Source organism: Pezoporus flaviventris, unplaced genomic scaffold (genome assembly GCF_033815535.1).
Source record: "Pezoporus flaviventris isolate CSIRO_AGI_PZ_B2104156 unplaced genomic scaffold, CSIRO_AGI_Pfla_v1 ptg000078l, whole genome shotgun sequence".
NCBI classification, from domain to species: domain Eukaryota; kingdom Metazoa; phylum Chordata; class Aves; order Psittaciformes; family Psittacidae; genus Pezoporus; species Pezoporus flaviventris.
In genome coordinates, this window is record NW_026892626.1 from 8,927,819 (window position 1) to 8,951,925 (window position 24,107).

Below are 24,107 nucleotides of genomic sequence, written 5' to 3' on the forward strand. Positions count from 1 at the left end.
AAAAACCTCGGAAAAGAAGCCCAACCTCTTGGGAAAAGCTGGAAGTCCATCTGACTTAACCCATGTGTTCAAGTCAACATCATTAACTTCATCCTCTGTTATAGACATTCACACGAGCTCAGTGTGTACATGACCTCATCATGATGAATAATACATTAATGCACTTTCAGCAAACACTAAGACAAGCAAAAGTACTTTCTGTTTTCATACCAAGAGATGATTAAGACAGTTTATGATTCCTGTCAAGTAAGGGATTTCATAAAATATGATAGGGAAAATTAACAGATACCAAAACCACTTAAACATGATGCAGTGTTTTCATTTAAAAAAATCAGTTGCTATTATAGATTTGCTTGTAGTTTTTATCCTCTATCGTCACCATTTTAATTACGTACATCCATTTTATTGATATCCATGCTGCAACAAGGTTGGCAATTAAATGAACCACAGATACATTGGAGGAGAGAAGGAAATACAGCTCCTTTCATGGATCAATTACTGTCGCATTCTCCCTCCTGACTTTCCTTAACAGTTCTTATCGGCTAGAATATCTGCTCAAGCCCAAAATGTGAAAGTTATCCTTTGCATTCAATATGGCCCCTTATACCATTTAAAACAAAAATATTTCAGCTTGCCTGTAATTTTGCCCCTCCTACTTAGTCTCTTTTGCAGAGCTGGAGTCATCTCCTCCTACACTGACACTGTTTACAGCTTTGTATTTAAAACACTTGGCATGTAAGTCATGATTCTTTTGCAAATTATTATCTCCAGACACTACCAGCAAGCTGCAGGCTGAAAAAAAACCCTCCAAAACCGAACAAAAAACCGAACCATGGAACTGCAAAAACAAAACCCACTCCTTTTAACAAAAATCATAAAAATCTGTGATTTAACTGCACAGTTGTTCTTTGTGGAATTTTTTTAATACACATTTTTATTTATTTACCACTGTAAGACCTGCTTCAGCCTGGCTGACATATCAAACATTCCTTAAACACTTGACCGAGGCTTCTCAGTCCACAATCACTCCAATAACAAACTATGCAGCAGAGAGAAAGCTGGTGCACACCTCCACTTGGAAGCATCCTGTGGGGTTTGGAATACCTGTAGCTTAGCTACGCTGTGAGAAGCAAGTACACTTTGCACCCCTGTGCTGTAACACAGAACACATTTTAAGTAAGTGCTCAGAATTCACACGATTGCTTCATCACTATGCTACACGCATTCTGACATGGCCTGTGGCACATTATATGGATGCTTATCAGATTGCAGGGAAAGCCAAGTTTGGGGTCATTCAAAATTCACTCCAGCATCAGTGTATTTTGGGCAAGACAGGCACACTATCTTCAAAGAGTTGCGAGGTCTGCAGTGCTCATGATGATGATAAAACCAGATACCTGCAAGCATAAACTTGATGCAGTAGTGTTAGCACAACAGTAGACAGGGTATCCAAGAAGGCTGAAACTGAGCTGGCACTTGTCCTAGATGCTCTTCTGAAGCAGCTTCTTTTAGCTTCTCCTTCACTTATCTGGAAAGTATGTACTTTTGCACTGTACAGTCAGTCATTTGGCATTTAAACAGCAATTAACACCCAGCCAAGACAGTCCCTGAGCAGAAAATCAGGGGCTAGGCAGCAAACAAAACACCGTGGCCAGCAGCATGACTCCATACTGCACACTGGCTCCTCAGGAATAGCAGGGCATCTGTGTCCACACTTCTGCAGAGTAAGTCACTCCGTGTTCTATAAAATACTTACCATAGCTGATCCTTAACAACAGATCTCATTTTGGACTTGGATCATTTAAACAAGTACCACCACAAGTTAATACATAACAAATTTCATCAAATCCCAGCTGCAGTCAGGTCAGTCTTGTACTTTGCTGTAGTTTCATTGTGCTCCAGTTAGAGCTTACTCTGCTGTCTGATATTAACAGACATCCTCGCTTTCTCTCCAAACAGCACCGTTAGTTTTACTGCTTTGCTTAATCCCTGCTCTCTCCTTCCTGCTCCACAGACAGGCAGCTTGGTAATTACTGCTCCACTTGGTACATTCTTCTTCCTTCACTACTTAAAATAAAGGAGTTTCTACCCCTTACTGTCACATCGATACCTCTGCATGGCCATGCACCGGGCAGTACAGACAAGCTTATTTGTGCAGATAACCCACTGACATGTATTTTCCTGCTTTACTTTCTAGCACCTTCATTGAAAGAGAAGAGAGAGCTGGAAAGCTGGTGTCTGAGGGATGCCAAATATATTCTTATAAGGAAGAAGGAATAGAAAAGCATCACCAGCAACTTGGATGCAGTCAAACCACACACAGTGCATATTTTGGGGAGGGATAAATATGTCTACAGCTGCTTTCTGCAGTCCTAGCTTGCTCTCGAAGGAGCTCGTTTAACTTTTTCGTTAGGCAAGCCTTCCAGCTGATTTCACTTGTGATCCAGTGTTTGCACTCTACAACTTATAACCAGGGACAGAGGCAGGGTAAAGGTGTCCTGCCCATGCTCTCCTAACACAGACAACAAACATTATAAGGCAACAAAAATGGAGTAGCATTAAAAGTCACACACACACACACCCCCCCATCAACTCTGTCAGCTCAATCTCAGACTGGTGTTGAAGAGACCCTCTGAGGACTAAACACTGAAGTCTAAGGACAGTGACCCACAGATGACCACCCGTGGCTCTGGCATTTGTGCCCACCTCAGGCAACACAGGACGAGGAACTCTTAGCACAAACAAAAGTAGAGAACAGACATCTGTTGTTTGGGAAATCTGTTCTGGGCTGGAAGATGGAGAGTAACAGCAAAGCTTCAAAGCAATACACATTGTTTCACAGATTTCCTTGTCAAGAGATCTTCTGAGAGGTGTGAACATAACAAAATGTCATCATTTCTCTAAGCTGAACCCATATAAATCATTGCTCTCAGTTCCAGATATAGGTTTCTAGAGCAAGCAGATAAAACACAACCCCATAGCCTACTCGAGCATTTTCTCCCATCACACAAACAATCCCATTATCTTTTTGCAGGGATGTCTGCTCTACACCCATATGAAAAAATTCACAGGTACGTGATCTGCAACACAGAGGAATGGCAGAAGCAATTCGCAGCAAAAGCAGAAAACTGTAGAAGTTACAGTAGCTGCATAAAGCATATTCTTTATTCCCCCATAAAATCAAGACCATTGAAAAAGCAGCACTGACCTCTCAGTCCTGAAGTATATATAAAAAAATACATATTTATGTGAAACCACCTTCAAAAGTTGTTCACTTTACCTTAGGGGTTGCTTGACAACTGGTGAGGCATTTTACTTTGTAAATTTTTTTCAGCCTTCAAACTAATTCTTGTCACTACATGTATATATATACACCTATACATACACATGCATGCAAATCTCTAGAGCAGTGCATGAACAAGGCTGTAAGGTTTCCCTATCCATACATACATCTGTCCCTCAATTGCACAGTTTGAGATCTGTGCTGCTTGGCTTTGAAACAAGAACTCACCTTAGGTTTTTCTGCATGCTTGAGAGTCTTTGTCAAGTCACTGGCATTCTCGGCTGACGATACTCCCTGTATCCTGGCTCCATCTCCAGACTCCAAGCCAGGAAGCAATGTTTGTGAACAGCTGCAGTGGGGCTCCTTCACCTTCTGACCAGAGATCAGATAGGTCTTCAAACCTACCGAAAAAAGAAATGAACAGTCAGAACTGCAGAAAGACAAAAATAACTCTCCTTTGGACTTCTTGGATACGAAACACAGCAACTGTCAAAGCACTATCAAGGCTCAGGAATACAGCACACAGAAAGACTGCCTGGGAATGACCACCAGGAATATAAAGATGCTCTGTGTGAAATTGTGGCAATTAGGACTTTCCAACATCTGCTGTCCCAGGTGCAAGGGACTAACACACAGCAACAGCCAGGACCTACACATACTTTTTTTATTACATTTTCACTCACGTACTTCTGAAAAATAGAGCTACAACCTTATGTATTTGCTTCCAAGCTGTAATCTGAGCTCTCGCATTAACTCTTTACTTCTGGAAAGGATTTGCAGCCCATTTTTCAGTGATATCCGTGTTAATACTCTACTTCTGAAAAAACAGCACATATTCCTCCACTTGCCAGAGATGTCGTGAAGATTGTTTAACGCTGGTAGCACAACAAGAAAGGAAATGGCGTTTAAGTGCTAAAAATCCTGATGGGTTTTCATAGTTAGTGCAGACTTCACATTTTTAAAGAACAGAATCAATCTCCCTCTCACACGTACTCCCACACACGCCCTCAGCAACTGCTGTAGGAACTGAAGCATAATTGGAAAGCAGATCTCACATTAAAGGCCAGGCTGATAAATATCATGTTGTAACAAGCCGAGCTGTAACAAAAACCTGTTTAAAATTAAAAGATCTGAATTTTGTTTAGAATATCACTTATTTTACTTCCTTGTAACTTTGTGTGATGACCTTCTGGGTTATTTCTAGGCACAAAGACTGAGAAGGAGCTCCAAATCACACTGCTTCCTGAAGCCAAATGAGTTAATGTTACTGCCACTGTATGGGAAAGCTCCCAGTCAGCAAGGAAGGACACCGATGTGCTCCAGAAAGCGTGGAGGTCATCAGCTTGCAGAACTGGAGAGCGCCTGTTACTTTGTGGTACCAGAGGCTGTTATCCTGGGTATTTCTGCAGCTCAAAACTCACGGAATGACTGCTGGGTTTCTATTTGGGTCAGCTGCACAGCACTCCCCCTCAGCCCTTTTACTGATACTTGTCACCCAGTTGCAGGCAGACATGTGACTGTCACAGCCATCGACTGCACTCAACTGTCTCCATGCACGGGATGAAAGCTGGAAATGAGTATGTCAAGTTGCAGCCCTTGGAAGAGGGCAGGTTTTGTTCCGTATGAGAAGGTCATTCTCTCACAACCTTCTTCACAGACAAAAAAAATCATGCTCTATAAACCTTGTGGGTTTTTTTTGTCCACAATATGTAAACACAGACAGTATTTCATCTGTAACCTTTCCAATAAAAATGTTAGGCGCACTAATAACAATTTCACATTTTCTCTGTTTATTCCACTAGTAATTTCAGCTCCACTTCTACAACCAATACAGAAACCTGCAGCCATATCGACTATTTCAACCTTGGGTTCAGAAGCTGCTTGGAAAGCTGTGGTGCCCTCATGTAGTGATCCAAGCCCCGGAGCACCCACTTGCATACTAGGGATGTTACACTAGAACCAATCTTTATTTTTGTATCATTTATAGTCACGCTTGGATTTTATTTGGCAGTGTTCCTTCATAACCCTCTGAGCTGCTGCTGGCTTCCAGATGTAGGGCTGCCCCTTTAAAACTTATATTTATGGGGGCTGTCATTTAAGGAATTCACCACAATCAGCTTACAATTATATGTTTACTGTGGTAAAAGCTGGAACATTAAGCTTCCTATTCCTATTTTTAACAGCTACCTTAAAGCAGAAGGATTATTTTACCACTCCTATTATTCCTCTATTTTTTTCTCTTAACAAACAAAATCTCTTGAGGTTTTGTCTCTTTGAAAAGGCACTTTGAATGTCTTCTTGTGCTGCATAGCATAATAATTTTGTCAATCTGTTGCACACAGTAAAATTATCTCCAATTTGAGCTCCTCACAGAGAAGAAAGGGAAAAGGCTATGGTATGCTGGGACCTGAAAACATGTTTAGGAAAGCAGAATCCACCCTTACTCCAAACTGAAACTGCAGTGGGCTGCAACTCCTCGACCCTGCTTTCCACCAACCCCGGCCACCATCTCCATGGTGGCAGCCACAGCAGCTCTCACCCGCTCTGCCCCACAGGCTCTAGCTGCAGGGTTTAATGTTGCCTATGACAGCTGCTGTTGGCAACAGGAACTATCAAAAACTCTTTATTCCCTCCTTGTGCTTCTCAGCCCTGCCACGTCCACTGAACAAGAATCTGCAATGTGAAATCAGACAAAGAGAAATCAATGTCCTACAGAATCACAGCACATGTGTCATAAGAAGTCAGCAGAGCTACTCCTAGAGCTGAATGCAAGGTCAGGATCTCAGGGGAGCAAATAAGGGGAGGAAAAAAGCTTATTTTTGGAAAGCTTCGGAAAATCAGGAGGTGCAAAAATCATTCATCTTTACAGAATTTTACTAACATTGCCAACCTAATCTTGGTTTGTTATTAAATCCTTCTTACTATAGGAAGGTTTAACTTGCTTTAGTATTCCTTGCAACACCCTAACACTTCAAAAAGCAACTCCTACCTTCAGTCTGAAATATTTGAGTATAAAAAGGGGTCATTAATTCAGTAGAACTGTATCAATATAACTAAGATGTATAATACAATATTCTTCCTCCTTCTCCATCTCCAGTGAATTAGTACAATCAACAGTCTGTCATCTTCCATACAGTCGGTGCATGGAGTGAAAAATATCCATGCCACCATGCAGCACATTCAAATCAATTAAGTAACACAGTAATATTAAATGAATAAGCCAACAAAGGAGAAGCTGCTATTTTATGTGAAAAGCAGTAAACAAGGTGCAATTTTTGGTGTGTTGCTGCGCAACGCTATAACTCAAGACATGGCAACGAAGAAAGCACTACGAGATGCTTATATTGCTATTTATAAAGGCAAAGCTCACCCTTTCTTCCCCTCCTGCCATTCTCAATCTTATAATCACTTCCTTCCCCTAAATTTATTCAAAAGAAATGCTGAAAAATAACACAACCTCAAACTGCCTGATGGCAAATCTCTGCTCTGGCAGGCTTTGTCCTGCAGCACATTGCTGCTTTTTCCAGAGATGGCTCTTGGAAGCAAATACAGGGAACTGGCCCCAACCCACCCCCCAACATACCAACTGAACATATACAGTATTTTCTGCTCCAGGGGAAAAAAGTGAGCCATGTTGTTTATCTTTGAGAAACACAAACCATTTCCTTCTCTTGTCTTCAAGGTCTGAGAATCTGTAAGTGTTACGAAGAGTAACTGCTCCTGCTCACTGAGCCAAAGCACTCATTTCTTTAAATCAACCATTCTGAATATTGACATGGCAGCGTTTGTAAAGTGCATTTTTGACAAAATAGTTAATAATTAAGGCGAGGTCTCTGTAGAACCACAGTGGGTTTATTACTCTTGAATTTTCAAAGCACTAGGAAATTTCTGGCTCCTTTCTTCAAGTTAGCTTTTCTTTTTATCAGTGATATTCCTCTGAACTTGTGAAAACAGAAAACATCCGAAACACTAAAAAAAAATACCCCTAATAACAATAAAAAAAAAACCCATATGCATGCACTCACACACAAATTATTTTCTGTATACACAAAAATAAACAAAAGTATAAATAAGGCTGCATATAAACATCCCAGTCTTCAACCTGATTCTGGTAGCGTGAGAAAACCAGTCACTGCAGAGCTAATGGAACATTCAGTAACGCGGGTGCGGGCAGAGGCCGGAGCTCCCTGTCCACATGCTCCCTCCCTGCCTGACCCCACGTGATACTAAACCAGGTTGGGCTGGAGCCACTCTGCCAGCCTTAACTGTAGCTGTGTTTATGGAGAAAAACTGTCACTGGTAATTAGTAGGAAGTTACTTGCTGGGAAGGAACAGGGAAAAGGAGAGAAAAGATGTTCTGGTCTTTCAAATCCTTAATCGAGTAATTTATTTCCTTTCTTTCAGCTCATTTATCCTCATGACTTCAGTACTGAAGATGCTGTTATGCCAATCTAATCTGATTTTTACATTAGTAGAGGGCATTCCTGCACGCATCTTTTGAAGATGAGATGTCTCCTACAGATCTCAAGAAATGGGGGATTAATGCAAATACTCATAAGCAATTCTTTGGTAAAACAAGATACAAGTTTCAACTTCTGATGCTTCACCTGCATGCGATTGAAACTTCTTAGCCCTCTATTGACTCTATTGATAGCTGACAGGAAAATTACCTTCTCTCTGGCAAACTGAATGCGTCATACTTCTCACATCTCTAACAAACTTCAAATGTTTTTGAAACCCTTTTAGCACTGATTCTAATAGACACCAAAAAACAATGGCAATATTTCAGTCATGGTCTTAGTGATTCATTTAATAACAATATAATCCCATTCTTACTTCATATCCTTGTTTCTTACTCCATTAAACCCTTCCCCTTTTTCATTGCAGTACATGGAAACAGCATTTAACTAACAGGTGATGCTTCTTCAGAACTACTTCCCAGTACACAGCCCTCTGTTCTGTAAGACTAGCAATGTTTCCTTGTATTGCTGTAATAAAATCCAAATTGTATTGATTATCCCCCCTTTAACCACACACCTTCATACTAATGCTTCTCCACTGCTTATCTTTCCATCATTTCCCTTAAAGTCCACATACTTCAATCATTTAATCGTATCTCTTTCCAAACAAGTATATATTTAAAAGCCAAATGAGCTCCATTTTCACAACCCTCTATTTTGCAGTATCTTATCTCACAAAATTGGAGTTTGCATGAAAACTTCCATCATGAGAACCACAGTGGCTGTCACTTGCACTGATTTTTAGACTGCCACTCCCACATGAGGGCAAGAATTACCTTCCAATTCAAAAGTAATTCTAATCACCTGCCACAGTCTGCCATAAGGAACAATGCTAGATATTATCTTTCAACAATTTAACATCTCATTTTATGTAACTCTGATACAAGTAACTAGCAGTGGTGTAGCAAGCTCCTAAGTGAAGCTTTGCAGTTCAGGACTGGCATTAGCTCCTTTATAAGCTAATGTGTGGTAACTCCGTTTTGCGTTACACTTCTCTGCAATCAATCAGCCCTTGCTTTCTCTTTTTAGAAATACAATAAAAAGTTTTCTCCATGCCTTTTAAAGACATCATCTTTGCCCTCGCCAAAAATCTGGGAGTGAAAATAGTGTTCAGGCATTGCCGCTCCAGGGAAAGGAAACAGACCTACAGTTAGGTTTCCTCATACCATAAAATATGCTGCTATATGGTTTTATTAAACTCTGACTTGCTCTGTAAAATACATTATTAACTGCAACATCTGAAATGTAGTATGACAGGCAAATAACAGTAATTATAAAAGAGACCAGAAACTTATTTACTGCTTCTAATTGCAGGTTATTTTTGCATCTAACTTTTCCACATTGTTTTTATTTTCCTTGTCAAAGCTTAAGTAATTTTTCAGGTACTAACCTTGCCTGTTTATGCAAGAAATAACATAGTGCATACCATCATTCCAGGAGCTTTACTATCCTTTCGGTCCAAGCTGTTGCTACATCTAAAGATGATTTTCAGCAGGAAATACCCTTCCCTCACTCTTAACAATCAATAGATGCCAAATCTGTATTTATAAGGATTATTTCTCACTTTGTTAGACCTACTCTTGCACAGAGAGTTCATGCAAACCTCTTCCTCCCTCCCCAGCACATCATTCTCCTCTATTGAACCAGGAACTGGTACTTTACACCAACACAAGAAACCTCAGAACCAGAAAACTCTGAGGACGGCCACTGACCCCGAGAGCCCAATGGTGCTGCACAGCAACACTGACATGCACTGGCAACATGTGCAATGCCTCAACAGATTGACTGCCCACTACAAGAAGAACATGATGAGGTGCTGCTCAGCACACATAACATTAGAAACCGATGGACAGAAACTTTCACTTTGTGTTTCACTTCAGATCAACACTGAAGATGGATGAACCTGAGATTTAAATTCCTTTTCCTAGGTAAGACTCTGTAGCTAATGTCATACAGATAACTGAGGCATCTTCAGAGAGGTACCCAGTAACCAATCTGAACACAGTGCCAAGAAACTTGTATTGTTTGTAAATAGGCATCATTACTTGTATTTTTTTCCCTATTCTGCAACTTTGTCAAAAGATTGTTCCACTTACAAAATAATTTCAAGAAAGTTTCCCCCTTTAAGCTTCTACTAATTTCATTATTAAAGTATTTGTGCATGCAGAAATGAAGAGAGAAGCAGAGGCTCAGAGGAACATCCTTACCGGGGCAACGGCACCTGGTAAATACAAACTGGATAATCAAAGGTCTTGAGATATCCCTGCAAGGCACCTTTCAGTTAATTCAACTGTCACAGCTGCAAGAGCAGAAATGCTGTCTACGCCCTAGTAGTTATTTCTCATCACAACTCAGTGAAATCACTCTTACTTTGAAGCTCAACTTCTGACTTTCACAAACATAGGCATGTAAAGGCCTATAGCTACATTTTCAATTTCAAGGAGGTGACTGCATTGTAATTAGATTGCTCTGAGAGTAAATTGTAGTCAAGCATGTCAGCAATTGGGAAATAATAACAACAACAGTAATAATAATAATAAACCCATTTCTGCTTTGAACCTCTGAAGCAGCCCAGAACTTCTGAGACTCGTGCTAAGAGGCCACTTACAGGACAAGTGCTGGCAGCACCTTCCTCCCCTGAGGCCATGAGCAAGCAATCAAACATCTGCTTGCCCAGGTTGAACAGAGGAGAATGCAGAGCTTCCACAGCCAGACCTTGCAGGTTCCCTTTAAGGCATCATGCCCAAGATACAGTTATTAGTCTGATCTCTAACTGCAAGAGGAGCAGCTTTTCCAGCAAGTTTACAAGATGCTCCAAGAGTGGAAACAAATTGCCCAACCCACCCTGCCAGCCATGCTCAGGATGTGCCAAAGAGAGTTTATCTGATTTTCTGAAAGAACTACCAGCAGCTGTCGTTCAACAACCACAACTTCTAATTCCAGCCCCCTGCCATGGGCAGGGACACCTTACACTAGACCAGGTCACTCAAAGCCCCATCCAACCTGGCCTTGAACACTTCCAAGGATGGGACTTTTGCTTGCTTCTGACTACAAACTCACAGTTCCCTCATTTTAGATCTTCACTTTTTTTCCCATCTTCCCAGATAAACTAAACAAGATTTTTGGAGAGGAGCAGAACATGTTTCCATAGCCATACAGCAAATGCACATTTACTTCATTCTGTCATACAACTTCTCCTGCATCACTGAGTTACTTTTCTTTCAGGCACAGCATCTCTCTGGCCATCCTTCCTCCACATACTAGGAGCAGCCTGACAGACCTCACCTCTCCCTCAGAACAGAACCTGACCAAAAAAATCAAAGCTCATCACTGTCTTTTATACCAACAGGCATTTTCTGTCAATCACACTACAGCTCTACACAAGACAACACTGGATGACTTTACAAAAAATGAAAGTAATTTTCTCCAACCTGCAAAATTTCCAATGAAGCAAGTCTGACCCTCTCACCTGCAGGAACCACTTCCAGCTCAGTGCACACAAAAGATGAAACCCAGAATGCCTGGATTCTAGCAATCCAGCCTACCTGGAAAAGCACTTTGAATTTATGGAGCAACATTTCCTGTCACTGAAATAGAACAGGAATTTATGAGCCAACTTGTTATCTTTGGTCTCTGGAAAGCAGAAACAATGATAATAAGAAACAGAGCTTTACAGACTGGAAACACAAAAGGAACTCCAAAAACAAACCTCAAATCCTATCCTCATAATCTCCAAAGGACTGCAAAGAGCCAGAGAAACCAGAGGCATCTTCTGCATTATGGAAAACCACTGTTTTTCTTCTGCCTCTTTTGTTTAGCAAATGCTTACTTTTGATCAGCTAACAGACAACAGTGGGTTTGGAAAATGCTGATCAACAACATATGTGTAAATTCTGGTATTCAACATCTGCCAGTTTTAAGTGGGGAACCCTGTACCCAAACCCACAATCTACATTTACAACTAAACAGCACAAAGAAAGTTGCAGGCTGTGGGTCTATCCTCCTTCAGTCTCTTTCTTTTTCTCACCCGTGTGGGATAGTAAAAACCAACCACCAAACAAAAAACCCAGACATGCAGCTCAAACACAAAGGTCTAGCTACCACTCTTGGCTCAGGGGTATATTTACATATGTACTTCTAAACTCTACTGGCAAAATTAAAGACAGTCTGACTAGCGACCCTGAGCCCCATCCTGGGATTTAGAACTGCCCTGATTTACTTTCTGCTCCACCAGTTCCGACTGACCATGGCCTGAATGCAAACAGCAGATGAGCCCGTTCTCTGGAATGACTCCGTGCAGCTCAGAGGCTGGCACCTTAATAGGAAAAAAAGTAGCTTTGAGTCAAAAGATAAGCCTGGGATTTTTTCAGTCTTGCCAGGGGTAACAGTGTGCTCCACAAGGGAAGCCTGAAGTCCAGCAGATTTAGCAACATGCTGCAGATAACAGATTATCTCTATTCTAAGGGTTCCCCACAAAACCTAATTGATGTATGATGTTCCTACATTTAAAGCAAAAAAGGGGCCTAATTCCAGCTCCAGGATTAACTGGTAAAGGTACTGTCTGGGTTTTACTCGCATTGCTAAAGCCTTCTGTAAACTCTCCTGCAGTCTTGGTCATGAAAAAGCATCTGCTTTTATTTTTCATATTTATTGACTAACCTTTTGCCCACTGTGTTAATTTTAACACCTGAGAGGAAATAAGCAAAATGAGAGAAAATGAAATTTTTGAACAATGCAGCTGCCAAACCAAGAGTCAACCAAGCACAGAGGGCATGGCTTTTTTCAGGGCATTCAGACCTTCCAAATTGACTCTATTCTTACCACAGAATACCCTTTCTTAAAATATATGTAACAAAGAATGAACTAGAAATTGACTATAACGATTAATACCGCCGATTTAGAAATTCAACACTCACTTCACTGGCTGGACTGTGAATAAGGTGCCAGTGCTGAAGAAATGACAGAGGCAGAGGAATGAGAACTGAGCAATCTCAGCCCCATGAGAGCTGCTCCCTAGCACTACCCTACTCACTACTGCACCCACTGTAAGTTGTGAGCTGTGGTATGGAGACACACAGACTGGTGTGCATGGTGGCAGTGATGTACAGCAGACGTAAATACACTTTAGATATACAACATGCCTGTTTTGGCATGCTAGGGACCCTGTTCTTTAAGAAAAATGATAAGGTCACAACACTGTAAAGTCTTTTGAAGACAACAGAGAGACATTTTTTCCAGTTTCTTGTTTAGGGTGCAGATGTTGGTTTGGTGTGCCCCGCTCCTTCATAACTGACAAGAAAGTATCTCAAAGTTCAAAACCAGATAGCTCAGGCAATAACCAACCTTAGCTTTTGCCTAGCCCTCAATTTTAACAAACGCAGGTTCATGTACAGAGACTGAGGCATTCCTCTGTAACACACTTGCATTATGTGCATCCCTGTACTTACATTAAATTACTGCTGTGGCCAGGCCATGGTAACAGCATGGAAGGCAGCAAGGTGATGGAGGAAGCCTTTGGGAGAAGCTTCCTGTATAGTCTCTTCAATCCAAGCTCTCTGTCAGGCATGTCAACATTTCCCTGGTGAATTTGCACACATGGGAAGTTCTGGCATTCCACATCGCTCATAGAGAGCAGCAATCCTTTTGGGATATGAAGCATACAGTTCCATAACTTCCCTTTATTATAAACAAAAATATGTTTCCAACTTAAAATTACATTTTACTGTGGGAGGGAACCAGCAGTCAGAAAACTGCATGGGGGAGATCTCCAAGGCAAGGACTTCAAAACATCTATTTAAACAACAGCATTACAAAACAGAGATCTATGGATAGACAAGGAATTTTCACAAAAAATTCCACTCCTCTAGACTGAACAATAATACAAAGCCACAAGCATTCCAGAAAGACATCCTATATATTAAATTTTCTTCTACCCACACACTGGCTGGCATGCCTCAGGAGCTGTGGATGGCGTACCAGTCTCTGCTAAACACAGGCAGAATGCAATAAGTTGAAGAGAGAGAAGCTTCAAGTGAAAGTTTTGTCAGCTCCAGGTTTTTGGGAATGGGACTTTATTCATTCCAAACTCAAAAGGCATGGCCAGATTGAAAGCAGTTAGAAGCTTATTAAAAATCCCACCCAGGAAAAGTTCACTCAGGACCAGAAGATGCCACCTATCTTTTTGATTGCTGTTTTAGAAATGATGAATAGCAAGCGTGCAGGATGCACAGAAGGATTCCAATAAAAAACAATGGTCTGATGCAACCAGAGCCTGCTCTGGCCCTTGGTAATAGAGTGAGCTATTGTGGCTCTCAGTACTAACATTTTTTTAATAGAATCCAGACAAGAGCACGCACCAATTTAAACAAGACTTTAGAAGTCTATTTTGTTCTACTGGTGCAATCTCTCTGTGTTGACAGGACGACAATCAGGCACATTCCTTCCCTCTTGCATAATGCAGGTAGTCTGTATTTGCCATGCTAAATCAGCATTTTACTTAAGCCAGGGCAATCCTACCAGCTAATCCTGCCCTTGCGCGGAGCCATGCAACTGCTCTGCTCACTGTGGACTTGCAGGCAAGTAAGCCTAAATTGAACCAGAAGCGTGTGCAAGCCTGCTACAAGCTCGTGGGCTCTGCATGTTTGACTTTTTTTGGTTGGCTGTTCTTAAAAATTCATAATCTGACATTTAAGAGGAAAAGTAAAAAACAGGCATCATACTCTCAGCAGGAGCCTTCAAAGTTTTTTCCAAGCAACTGATCATTATTGAAAGCACACAGTGAGCACCCACATTTTGACTTGTGTCAAAATGAAAATATATCATCTGAGAAATCTTTATGGCCACATACAGAATCACAGAATAGTCTGAGTTGGAAGGGACCTTAATGATCCAGTTTCAACCCCCTGCCATGGGCAGAGACCTGCCATTAGACCAAGTTTCTCAAAGCCCTGTCCAGCCTGGCTTTGAACACTGCCAGAAATAAACTCTAACTCATAGGTTTCCAAATATCTACCACCTACTGCTAAGAATGGCCCTTCTCACTGAACCTTTCCTCAGTATTGGCCATCCATGTGTAACTTGTTACTTCTTCCTATTACAAAAGGCAGCAACAAAATAAAAGCAATTACTCAAGAAGGCGCATCAGGGCTTTAGGAAACACACACCTGCTACTCGACTGCAAACTTTGTCTGGCTTTTCTCCATGCCTGTTTATCTGCACTGGGGCATCCTGCGCTCTGCAAGTAACCCTAAACACTTAACTGAAATGAATGACACAGAAACAGTCTACAAAGAATAAAATGGAGAACATAAAAGACTTGACCTTAAGGGACCAAATCAAAATCAAAAGAATTAAGTTTGCATTTCTTGGATAATTCCTGCATTAAAAATAAGAGGACTTCTTTTTTTTTAATTGCATCTCTATAATTTTGAAATTAAAGATCATCCCAGCTCTGTTGCTCTTTGGTCAGAACTGAGAGCTACGTAGTGAGCTTCTACAGAGCCTGCAAAAAATGTTGCTTGTCATATGGGAGACAGACTGGAGCAGGGCCAGCACGTTTCAACAACATAGCAAGCCAGCAATTCCCCCACGAGCACCGCTGGCAGTGGAAACTGTGTGAGCATCAATATACTTACTCAAATGTACAAGAAACCAGACAAACAGAAATGATGTTGCACTACTGAATTCAGTCATTTCCTAATTCCCTCAACACTGAGTCTTGTACAATGCAAACAGGCAGCTGTAATTCAAGGTAAGTTGTTATTTATAACCTATGCACCACTTGTTTACATGTGGTTGACAGCTTTACATGGTTACTAATTCAGTACTGAAAAATAAAACTAATGCAAATAAAACTGCTGCAGGAGGCACTTCAGTATAACAATATATAGCAGTAGTATAAACACCAGTCAGGTGGTGAAGAAGAAATTCCTAAGTGCAGCCACCATGTAAGGATGCATCACTATACAGCTGGATTTTTTATTTAATTGGCAAACTTCAGCCACAGAGTACTTGCAGTGTCTCCAGCACAAAAAAAAAAAAAAAAGATTGAGAACCACTGCTGAGAACAGCTACTGAGCATTGTGTTTCCCCCAAGCAGAGAATCATCTTTTCAGTTTCTTTTCCCTCCTTAAGTGAAACATACAAACACTCCCTCCCCAAAATAAAAAGAATTTGAAAGTTGTGAAACAAAGCTAAAAAGGAAGTACTTCCAGAACTGTGTTTATTCACACAATCAAAATGCTTCTGAAATTTCTTCCATTTCTCCTATGTGTAACATTCAGACATTCTCTTGTCCTGACACAACACACTACCTGTGTGTTCCTCTTTACATGGTAGCCACAGGTTTGGACTCCAGGTTGGATCCCTTTTACCTAGGACATGGCAGTAAACCCACAGCAGAAACTGGCCTTGTGTTGCTACACATGGAGCCTCAAGGATACGACAGCAACTGCCACTTCATGTGAAGGTGCCATGCTCCTGGCTTGTCAGGCCAATGAGAAAGACACAGCCAGCTTCTTCACTGGAAGAATCTTATCCAATAGTTTAAGTTGTTTTTCAGACTGTGATCTTTAGACTCTGTGTAGTTATGGAGGAGTTTTAGGGTCTGTGAATGAAAACCAAGGAAAACAAGCTTTCTAAGAGCTGGCTTTGAGTCTCTAAGTGTGCCAAAGCACCCGTACTCTTCAGAGTCTGCAAACCAGAACAGGCTGAAAACCACCATAACAAGGGATCTTCTAGGACATCTTCTACTGCCCTCTCCCATTATAACACTGTCCAGTGGAGCACACTGCTTCTCTTACTACTAGAAAACAACATGATGGGCAAGAAGAGTGATGACCCCTCACCAACTACAAGGACAGAGAACAACCTTTCTGTCACATGAGTAGCTGTTAAGAATCTTCAGCCCATCACTCAAAAGCTCCCAGTACACAGGAGCCAAACACCTAGGTCAGGAGATGTTAGAGCAAACACAGGTGTCTCATAGAATATTTGGGGTCAGAAGGGACCAGTTGGCTTCCAGGGCTGCAAGCATGCACTGCTGGGTCATGCTGAGCTCACCAAACAACACTCCCAAGTCTTTCTCCTCAGAGCTGCTCTCAATTCAGTCTCCACCCAGCCAGTATTTGTGCTCTACTGTTTACCTCATGCCAAGACTTAAACCACACTACCTCTGGTCCTGTTCCATCACTTCAAATGCTGTATCCCTATTCAGTTTCACAACTTGTACTTCACCAAATAATATAACATGATAGTTTAATCATAATTCAGATGAAACACGCCCATAAAACACAGAACATACATAAGGAATTCTTGCATGTATCCAAACTGTAAACTACCTGATGAAACAAATACTGAGATTCGTTTCTTGTTAGTCAACGGATTCGCTTGATCATCATTACGTCATGCCACTAAAACTACCAAATGTGAATGACATTAAATAACATACAGTTAAATAAACATTCTCCAATGCAAGTCCATCAACATGTTCCTTGGGCTTGTCACTGTGTTTGAAATGAGTTCATCCCCACGCTAGAAACAAGTCTTTGCCCAAAGCTGATACTCAAACCTAGGTTTTAAGACCTAAGGAGACACTAACACCACCAGCTGACAAGCAAGTACAAATCTTTCAAGTGACATAAACCAGACACGGGTAAAATTACCATTTCTGTTTTTCCAAGGTCTGAATATCCCATAAATCCTCTGTTATTATTATCTGCATTTGGACCAAACCTGGCAGCCTCCTTCATACCAAAGCAAGCCCCCAACAACCAGCTCCTCCGTCAGCTCGTGTCCCATATTAAATTTCTCCATCCTTTACAAAAACATTCTCAGACTTTGTGCTAATAACTAGCTGATTACATTTCAAACCCTCAGGCTAAAAGTTATTACTGGGAAGTACAGGAATGTGTCTGGAATGCAAAAACAACCGGGGTGAAAATCAGTGGGCTCTGAGCTGGTATAAGTAGATAGATGGTTCACTAAGGAAACTTATCTCCTCTCAAAAAACCTAAGCCCCAAGAGAGTGGCTCTCTGTCTCCTCTAGTTAATCTGCTGGTGAACTGATTCAGCCTAGCTGATCCTAGCTCTTGGGAAGTGGCATCTCATATCTACACAACATATAAATGACATTTCTGTTATGCTTACATGCTCAACAGTCAACTACCTTGAATAACCTGATAAGTTGATAAACTGATAGAAGAGACAGTAGTTTTGATATTCACATTTTGGAAAGAAATAGGGGAAAAGTTCTTTTTATGGAAGCTTTCTTCATGGTTAAATGATACCACGTAACAGGTTTATTGACAGAAAGTTTCTGTTATGAAAACTTACTTTAGTCCATGCAAACTCCTGCATGAACCTCCATCTCAGAGTGCCCAAGCACCTTCAAGCAGAGTATTAAACCATGAGAGCAGCACACAGAGCATGAAGGTCTCTTCTCTTTTCCCAGCCTCCTTGCACAGGATGTTATAGCACATAGCAAGAAAATAGCTCTGCAATGTACCTACATAAACAGGCCCAGGTACCTGTGGAAATTAGGGAATCAGCACCCCCAGCTTGATTTTGGGAGCTATGGGGTGATGTTGTTCTATATCTGTGTAATTAAAATCCCTTCTCATTTAGACATGGAGTTGTTCTTAATCACTTTGAAGTAAGATGCAAGGGACACTGGGAAAAGCAAAAGTCGCATCTCAAGTCTCCAGGAGAATATTCTTCTGAAAGCTACATATTCAATTGCAACCATAGCTGTAGGGAAAAAAAAGCTTTTTAAAGAAATATCTAAAAATCTAAAAATCATGTGAAAGCACAGAAACAAAAGAAACATCCCCTTTCCTACCAAACCCTGAGGCTCTTGGCTATACTTCGCAAAACTGAAAGAAATCCAACAAAGGTTAAATACTTCCCCAACACCTATATTTGCTTCTGTGCTGCTGTTGCCATTTGCTGTCAAAACTCTGTTAGAACTGGAAGGGGCATCTCCATGGCCCAATTTCTCTGTACTTCTACTAAATCACTTGCCTAATGAAGTCCTTCATGATTTATTTGAAGATCCAAGCATGCAAAAACAAAATTCTTCAATGAAGAATGAAGTATTTCGTGGGATTACTTTCCCCCTGAGGTTACGGATCAAGGTTTCTGAGAAACATGATGAATCACTGTGAGTTTAGCTTACTCAACTTAAAAAGTGGGTTTTTTTAATCTGATAACAAGCAATTCTTTTTTTCAAAAGTATCTAAGAAACACTATGAGCTTATTTGAATGAGAAACAATATGCTTTTTTTTTTACTCTCACCCTTGTACATACTATTTTATGTAAAGGGAGGGGTTTATGACCAACTGATGGCACTTTTTAGTATCATGCTGAGATAACTCTTGCTAGTTTGGAGGCAACAGCCTATTTGGAGTACAGCAAGGCAGTTGCAAAACTCAGAGAAGCATAGGAAGTTTCAAAACAAACAGTGACTGTTAAAATTATCCTTCAATTTGTAGTGTCTTTCTAGGAAACTGAAATTAAACATCCAACATAATGAAGTTAAAGACACTGACCTCGTTAAATGGTTTTAAACAGAGTGCCTGGCTTACAGATGAGTTCACAGGTTATTCGGCACATGTGCTCCCTGTCACTAACATCAAAACTTCAGTCACACAAGTCAGCTTGTCACTTTCCACATCAACTTTATGTGCAGTGAGATCCCTATATTTTGTGGGCACTGTGCCCTTCTGGGTGGACTTCTGACTGCCTTTCACTCTTCCTGTTGCTTTTGCACACTCTCCTTCCTTAACCAGCAACACAAAATTACAGAAGTATTTTATGTCAAAATAAAGAGTACCCTCCAAAATGATTAAAATCTAAAAAAGCTTCAATAAATCTGTTTGATAAAAGCGTACTTATTGAAAACAGTTAAATTCGAACAAATACGTTGTGAAAATAATTTTTAATATAAAAGGAAGACACAGCAATGCTGTGGGTATCACATATAAGTAAAGAATTTTTCCTCCCTTAGAAAGCATCATCATATGGGATCTTAGAAACACCAGGAAATCAGAGTATTACAAGCATGCAAATAGATGTTGCTAACACAGCAGCCTTCCACTGAAGCTTATAGAACGATCACTTCTTCCACAGGGGAAGAAGATCAGAGGTTGTATCAAAATGGGCAAGCCAAAATCAACTGCATTATGCAGTTGAACCTTTTTGAAAAAGGCTTTGCCCATCTCACAGTGCACAGCAGCAGCTCTCTGTGTAACAGAAAAAGCCTCAATGGGTGACACCCTCAGCCGGCATGTTTTGTTCCACTTGAGACACATCCCCAGGCTGAAAACCTCCATTCATATCTCTCAGGAAAATGGAACTTCAAAATGAACAGCAGCATTCTCCTGCAGAGTACAAAATCCAAATGAAAACAAACTTTCGGTGCTAAACCCATAATTCAATGTCTTTTTTTCCAATTAGCTGCCTAGTCCAAGAAAGGACATTTTAATTTCTCATTGATCCAGGCCACTGGAATTTCATGCAAGAGTTCACTTGGGAAACTGTAACGGGGGCGTATAAGCTTACAACTGAGAAAGAAAATACTGTTCTAATAGTTACTGGAGGGCCAATAGTTACTGAGACATGGCCATCTACCAAAGGTATTACACAACAGCTGGGTGTCCTGTTTGTAGAATACAGAGAATATGGAAATCATACAGTGTTTCTTAAAAAGAATAAAGAATGTAGAAAAAAAAAAAAAAGAAATGAGAGCTTCTCCTATGAAGCATTACCATTACAATTCTTTTTTTTTTTTTCTTTTTCTTTAATTTAATTTATGGAGCTGTCACAATCTTAAGGAGTAAGCTCGGGGTTTAAAGGGAGGTGTGCTTTTCATCTTTTATGTCAGAGGCATAAAGGTTATTTACTTTAGAGGAAAACTGATTATTTTAAGCCTGCTCTCCCATTAGCACCAAAGCACAAGCAAAGCATTTGTCTTTTCCGCTGAAGGTAAAAAAAAAAAAGTTGAAAAACCCTGTAGCTGTGCTCAGCAAGGCCTGAATCTGATCTTTTGCTGTGAAGCCTGTGTTGCTTTTAGATTGCCACTTTATCTACTGGAGGGTACAGCAAGTTCAGGAATAGATTTGCCAACTCAAACAGGGAACTGTTGTGAGGACTATCACAGCAGCTACACTTTGTTCAAGATAACAAGGTGATTTCAGGAGTTCAGCTGAGGGGCCCATAACAACATCAGAATCCAAGTAAGATCTCACAGGAAAAAAAAACAGTATTTCAGGAAGATACAGAATAGCCACTGCTCTCAAAAGCAAATAAATAAAAACACTGGGTTCTGAAGTGAGGCTGAGCACATTTTTACCTCATGCACTAGAAGTGCTGGACAAAGATGCTGATCCCCAGAGAGGTGCATGCAGTCCAGAACTTGCCCTGAGAAACCTTTATGAAACACTTTAGTTTACATGCTCTTTTCTCGGAAAATGAACTTAAAGGACATCATCTTGTTCTGGCCCAAAAGGAAGAATCCACTGACCTCCCCAAAGGCTCTTCATCATCTTTATGGCACAGAATGTGCAATGAGAGCATCATCGTAGCCCGTGCCCCCCCCACAGCTCCTCACGCTGCTGCAGCTCCTGTAAGCACCTGCAGCACTGCTGGGGCAGCTCAGAGCCTGCTGACAGCTGCATCTCCTCTGGCACTCCACGGACATATCCAGCTGAGGAGCCCAGATTTATGCTGTGTCTGCAGCAGCGCCTCCGAGGTGCCCTGTCATTGCACTGGCCTGAAAATGAAGTCAAAAGATGCTCCTTCCCCCTCCCCCCTCCCCCCCCCAAGTCTGTAACCAGATGGATCCACACATCTCTATATCTGTTTATTTTTACCCCCTGCCCCATTTCTGTCATTCTAATGAGGAGTCAATCTTGCAATTACATTTTGGAATATTTTTCCTGAAAAAAAAGGGCATAAAATCATTGGTTTGTGTTAAACTGAATGCAGAGTGGAACTTTCAAGTCATATGCTGTGCTCATGAGACAATACAAGGCAGGTTCCACAAGAGAGGAATCAGAATCAGGCACTAAGCCGGGCATTCCAAAGTGAACTTCTGGCCAGCTTCTTCCCTGGAGATAAGTCTGGACCAGCTCAGAACCACTGGCAGGTTAGACAGACATCAGGACATGTTTCAGAACCAAGGGTGGCGATGGCCTCTGAGGGCTGTTTATCAAGTTGAATGTTGCCCTCTCTAGATCCTTTCTACAAACCCAGCCACCAGGATTACAAAGCAAGCGCCTTGATGCATACACTATATATATATATGCACACACACACACACCCCCCAAGCACATATATATATACACACACATACACTAAGGAAGATTCCAGGCCTTTGCAAAACAGCTAAAATCCTCCATAGATTTTGCAGGAAGGGAGCAGGAGACTGATTTTTCCTCTCTCAGCCTCTTCTACTATGCTTGCCTCCACACAGGTGAGCCACAGCAGTTATGGACAAAGGAGTCCCCTGTGCAGCACAGGAAAGTTTTCCTTGTCTCAGAGATCTGCTGTGTGCCTGCTCGGTTTAGATTTTCATTGATCCAGCAGAAGAATACGTAGGCAGAAGGAAGTTTTCCAAGTTTTCATCATATTTGATTTTAAAATTCTTCTTTGTGCCCTAATCTTCACAAAGGAAGGCCATACTAGATGGATTTTTTTCAATTCAGGCAAATTTGAATTCATCATTCATTTTGTCTGACTGGTTAAACACCACTCAGTAACAATCATCACCGTTCACAACAGCAGCCCTATAAACACAACTGCCTCTCCTACAAAACTCTGGTGCTGCAATAAACTTCATAAGCCTACATATTATTGAAAACAAAATTAAAATCTTTTTCAGTTGAGATTACAAAATGTTTCCTTCAACATTTTTATTGCTATTTCTTCAGAAACAACACTGTTTAATGGCAAATTCCCAATTGTTCTCAGAGCGATTTCCATCATAACCTCACACAGCCATGAAAATGCTGACCACGTATTGTATTAATGCACCAGAAGCTTCATGAAACTCCTTCAGTGAGATGCCTATATGGGACAAGACCTTCTAAATCCCCCGATATGCAGTGATAAACCAAATTTAAAGTCCTGTTGTTGAAAGAAGAAAAACTCAAGAGATGAACTGGTTCATCTGACTCAAAAGCACAAAGGTTACATCTGAAAAGCGCCAATTTTAAATGCCAAAGTAGTTACTTTCCTCACTCCCTCATCTGAATTTAAAGCAGGGCAGCACCACTGATACTGTTCGGTGCTAATGTTGTTGAAATGGAATGGGAATCAATAGGGGTTTTTCAGGAAGAAAGAGCACGGAAAGGAGATGAGCAGTTTCAATTCTGTTTCACCTCTGCCAGCAGCAGCTTCAACCACATCCTGGATACTCAAAACTCAAATTATCTCCAACACCTTACATCTGCCAAATACACTAATTTTTCTCTCATCATCTACAAGTCCCCAGCTCTCACATTCTCAACAGCTCTTCCAATATGAGTTAACATGATGAATAAAAAATATGCGGCATATTGAATTAAAAAAATCTGGGAACAGCTCTAACAGCTCTGAAGCTGCTGTACAGATTTTATTACTCTCTCGCACAGTGAGGCAGAGCGTACTTGCAGCAGCCGCCTACTTCCCAGTTCAAAAGAACATGGAGCTCTTATCAAGCATTACACTACACATTTCCAGGTTGAAGGAAAGTCCGGGCCACGGATTAATGAAATGGGATTCCTATTCTCACTCTTCATACACACCTTCATGACCTTCCCGCTAAGGTCATACATCACAGCAATATTCTTTTGGTAAACAATTTAGTTCTTGTGTTTAAATTGGTTTCCTTCAGAAACTTGTAAAATTTTTGTGTGTTGGGAAAAAAAGAAAAAAGGTTAAAAAAGCAGCGGATGAGAAAACTGCAAACAGTGAATTCATGTAAAGCTTCCATGGCAAAATCATTCTGAATTCAAATTCAATTGGAATATATAGCAGCCTAGGAAATTATGGTTCTAAACCACAAACAAGCAAGGGAATGTTTAGTAACCCCAAGCAAAAATCCCCTGGCCTTTGTAGCAGCACAGCTCGAGTTTGAAGCTTTGCATCTATTTATAGACTTTGGGCACATATCATTACAATAGTTGATTGTGCTTTGCAGCTGTTTTGTATATCTAGAAGGGCAGGAAAGAACAGACTGCACTTTGATCTTTCCCTTTTTTGGAATATTAAAACAACAACAAAAAAAAAGGCCATTAGAAAGGACTCAATATTTCTGAATCACAAA

At 40.9% G+C, this 24,107-nt stretch overlaps 1 protein-coding gene across 3 annotated transcripts in view; it reads right to left on the reverse strand.

The window, feature by feature from the left end:
• Positions 1 to 24,107, reverse strand: part of ADCY9 (adenylate cyclase 9) — an 87,388-nt gene that overhangs the window by 37,061 nt on the left and 26,220 nt on the right. For all 3 annotated transcript variants that reach the window (XM_061474129.1, XM_061474128.1, XM_061474127.1), the window contains exon 2: positions 3,512 to 3,684. In XM_061474129.1, coding sequence (XP_061330113.1) covers positions 3,512 to 3,684 — 173 coding nt within the window. The remainder of the gene's footprint in view (positions 1 to 3,511; positions 3,685 to 24,107) is intronic.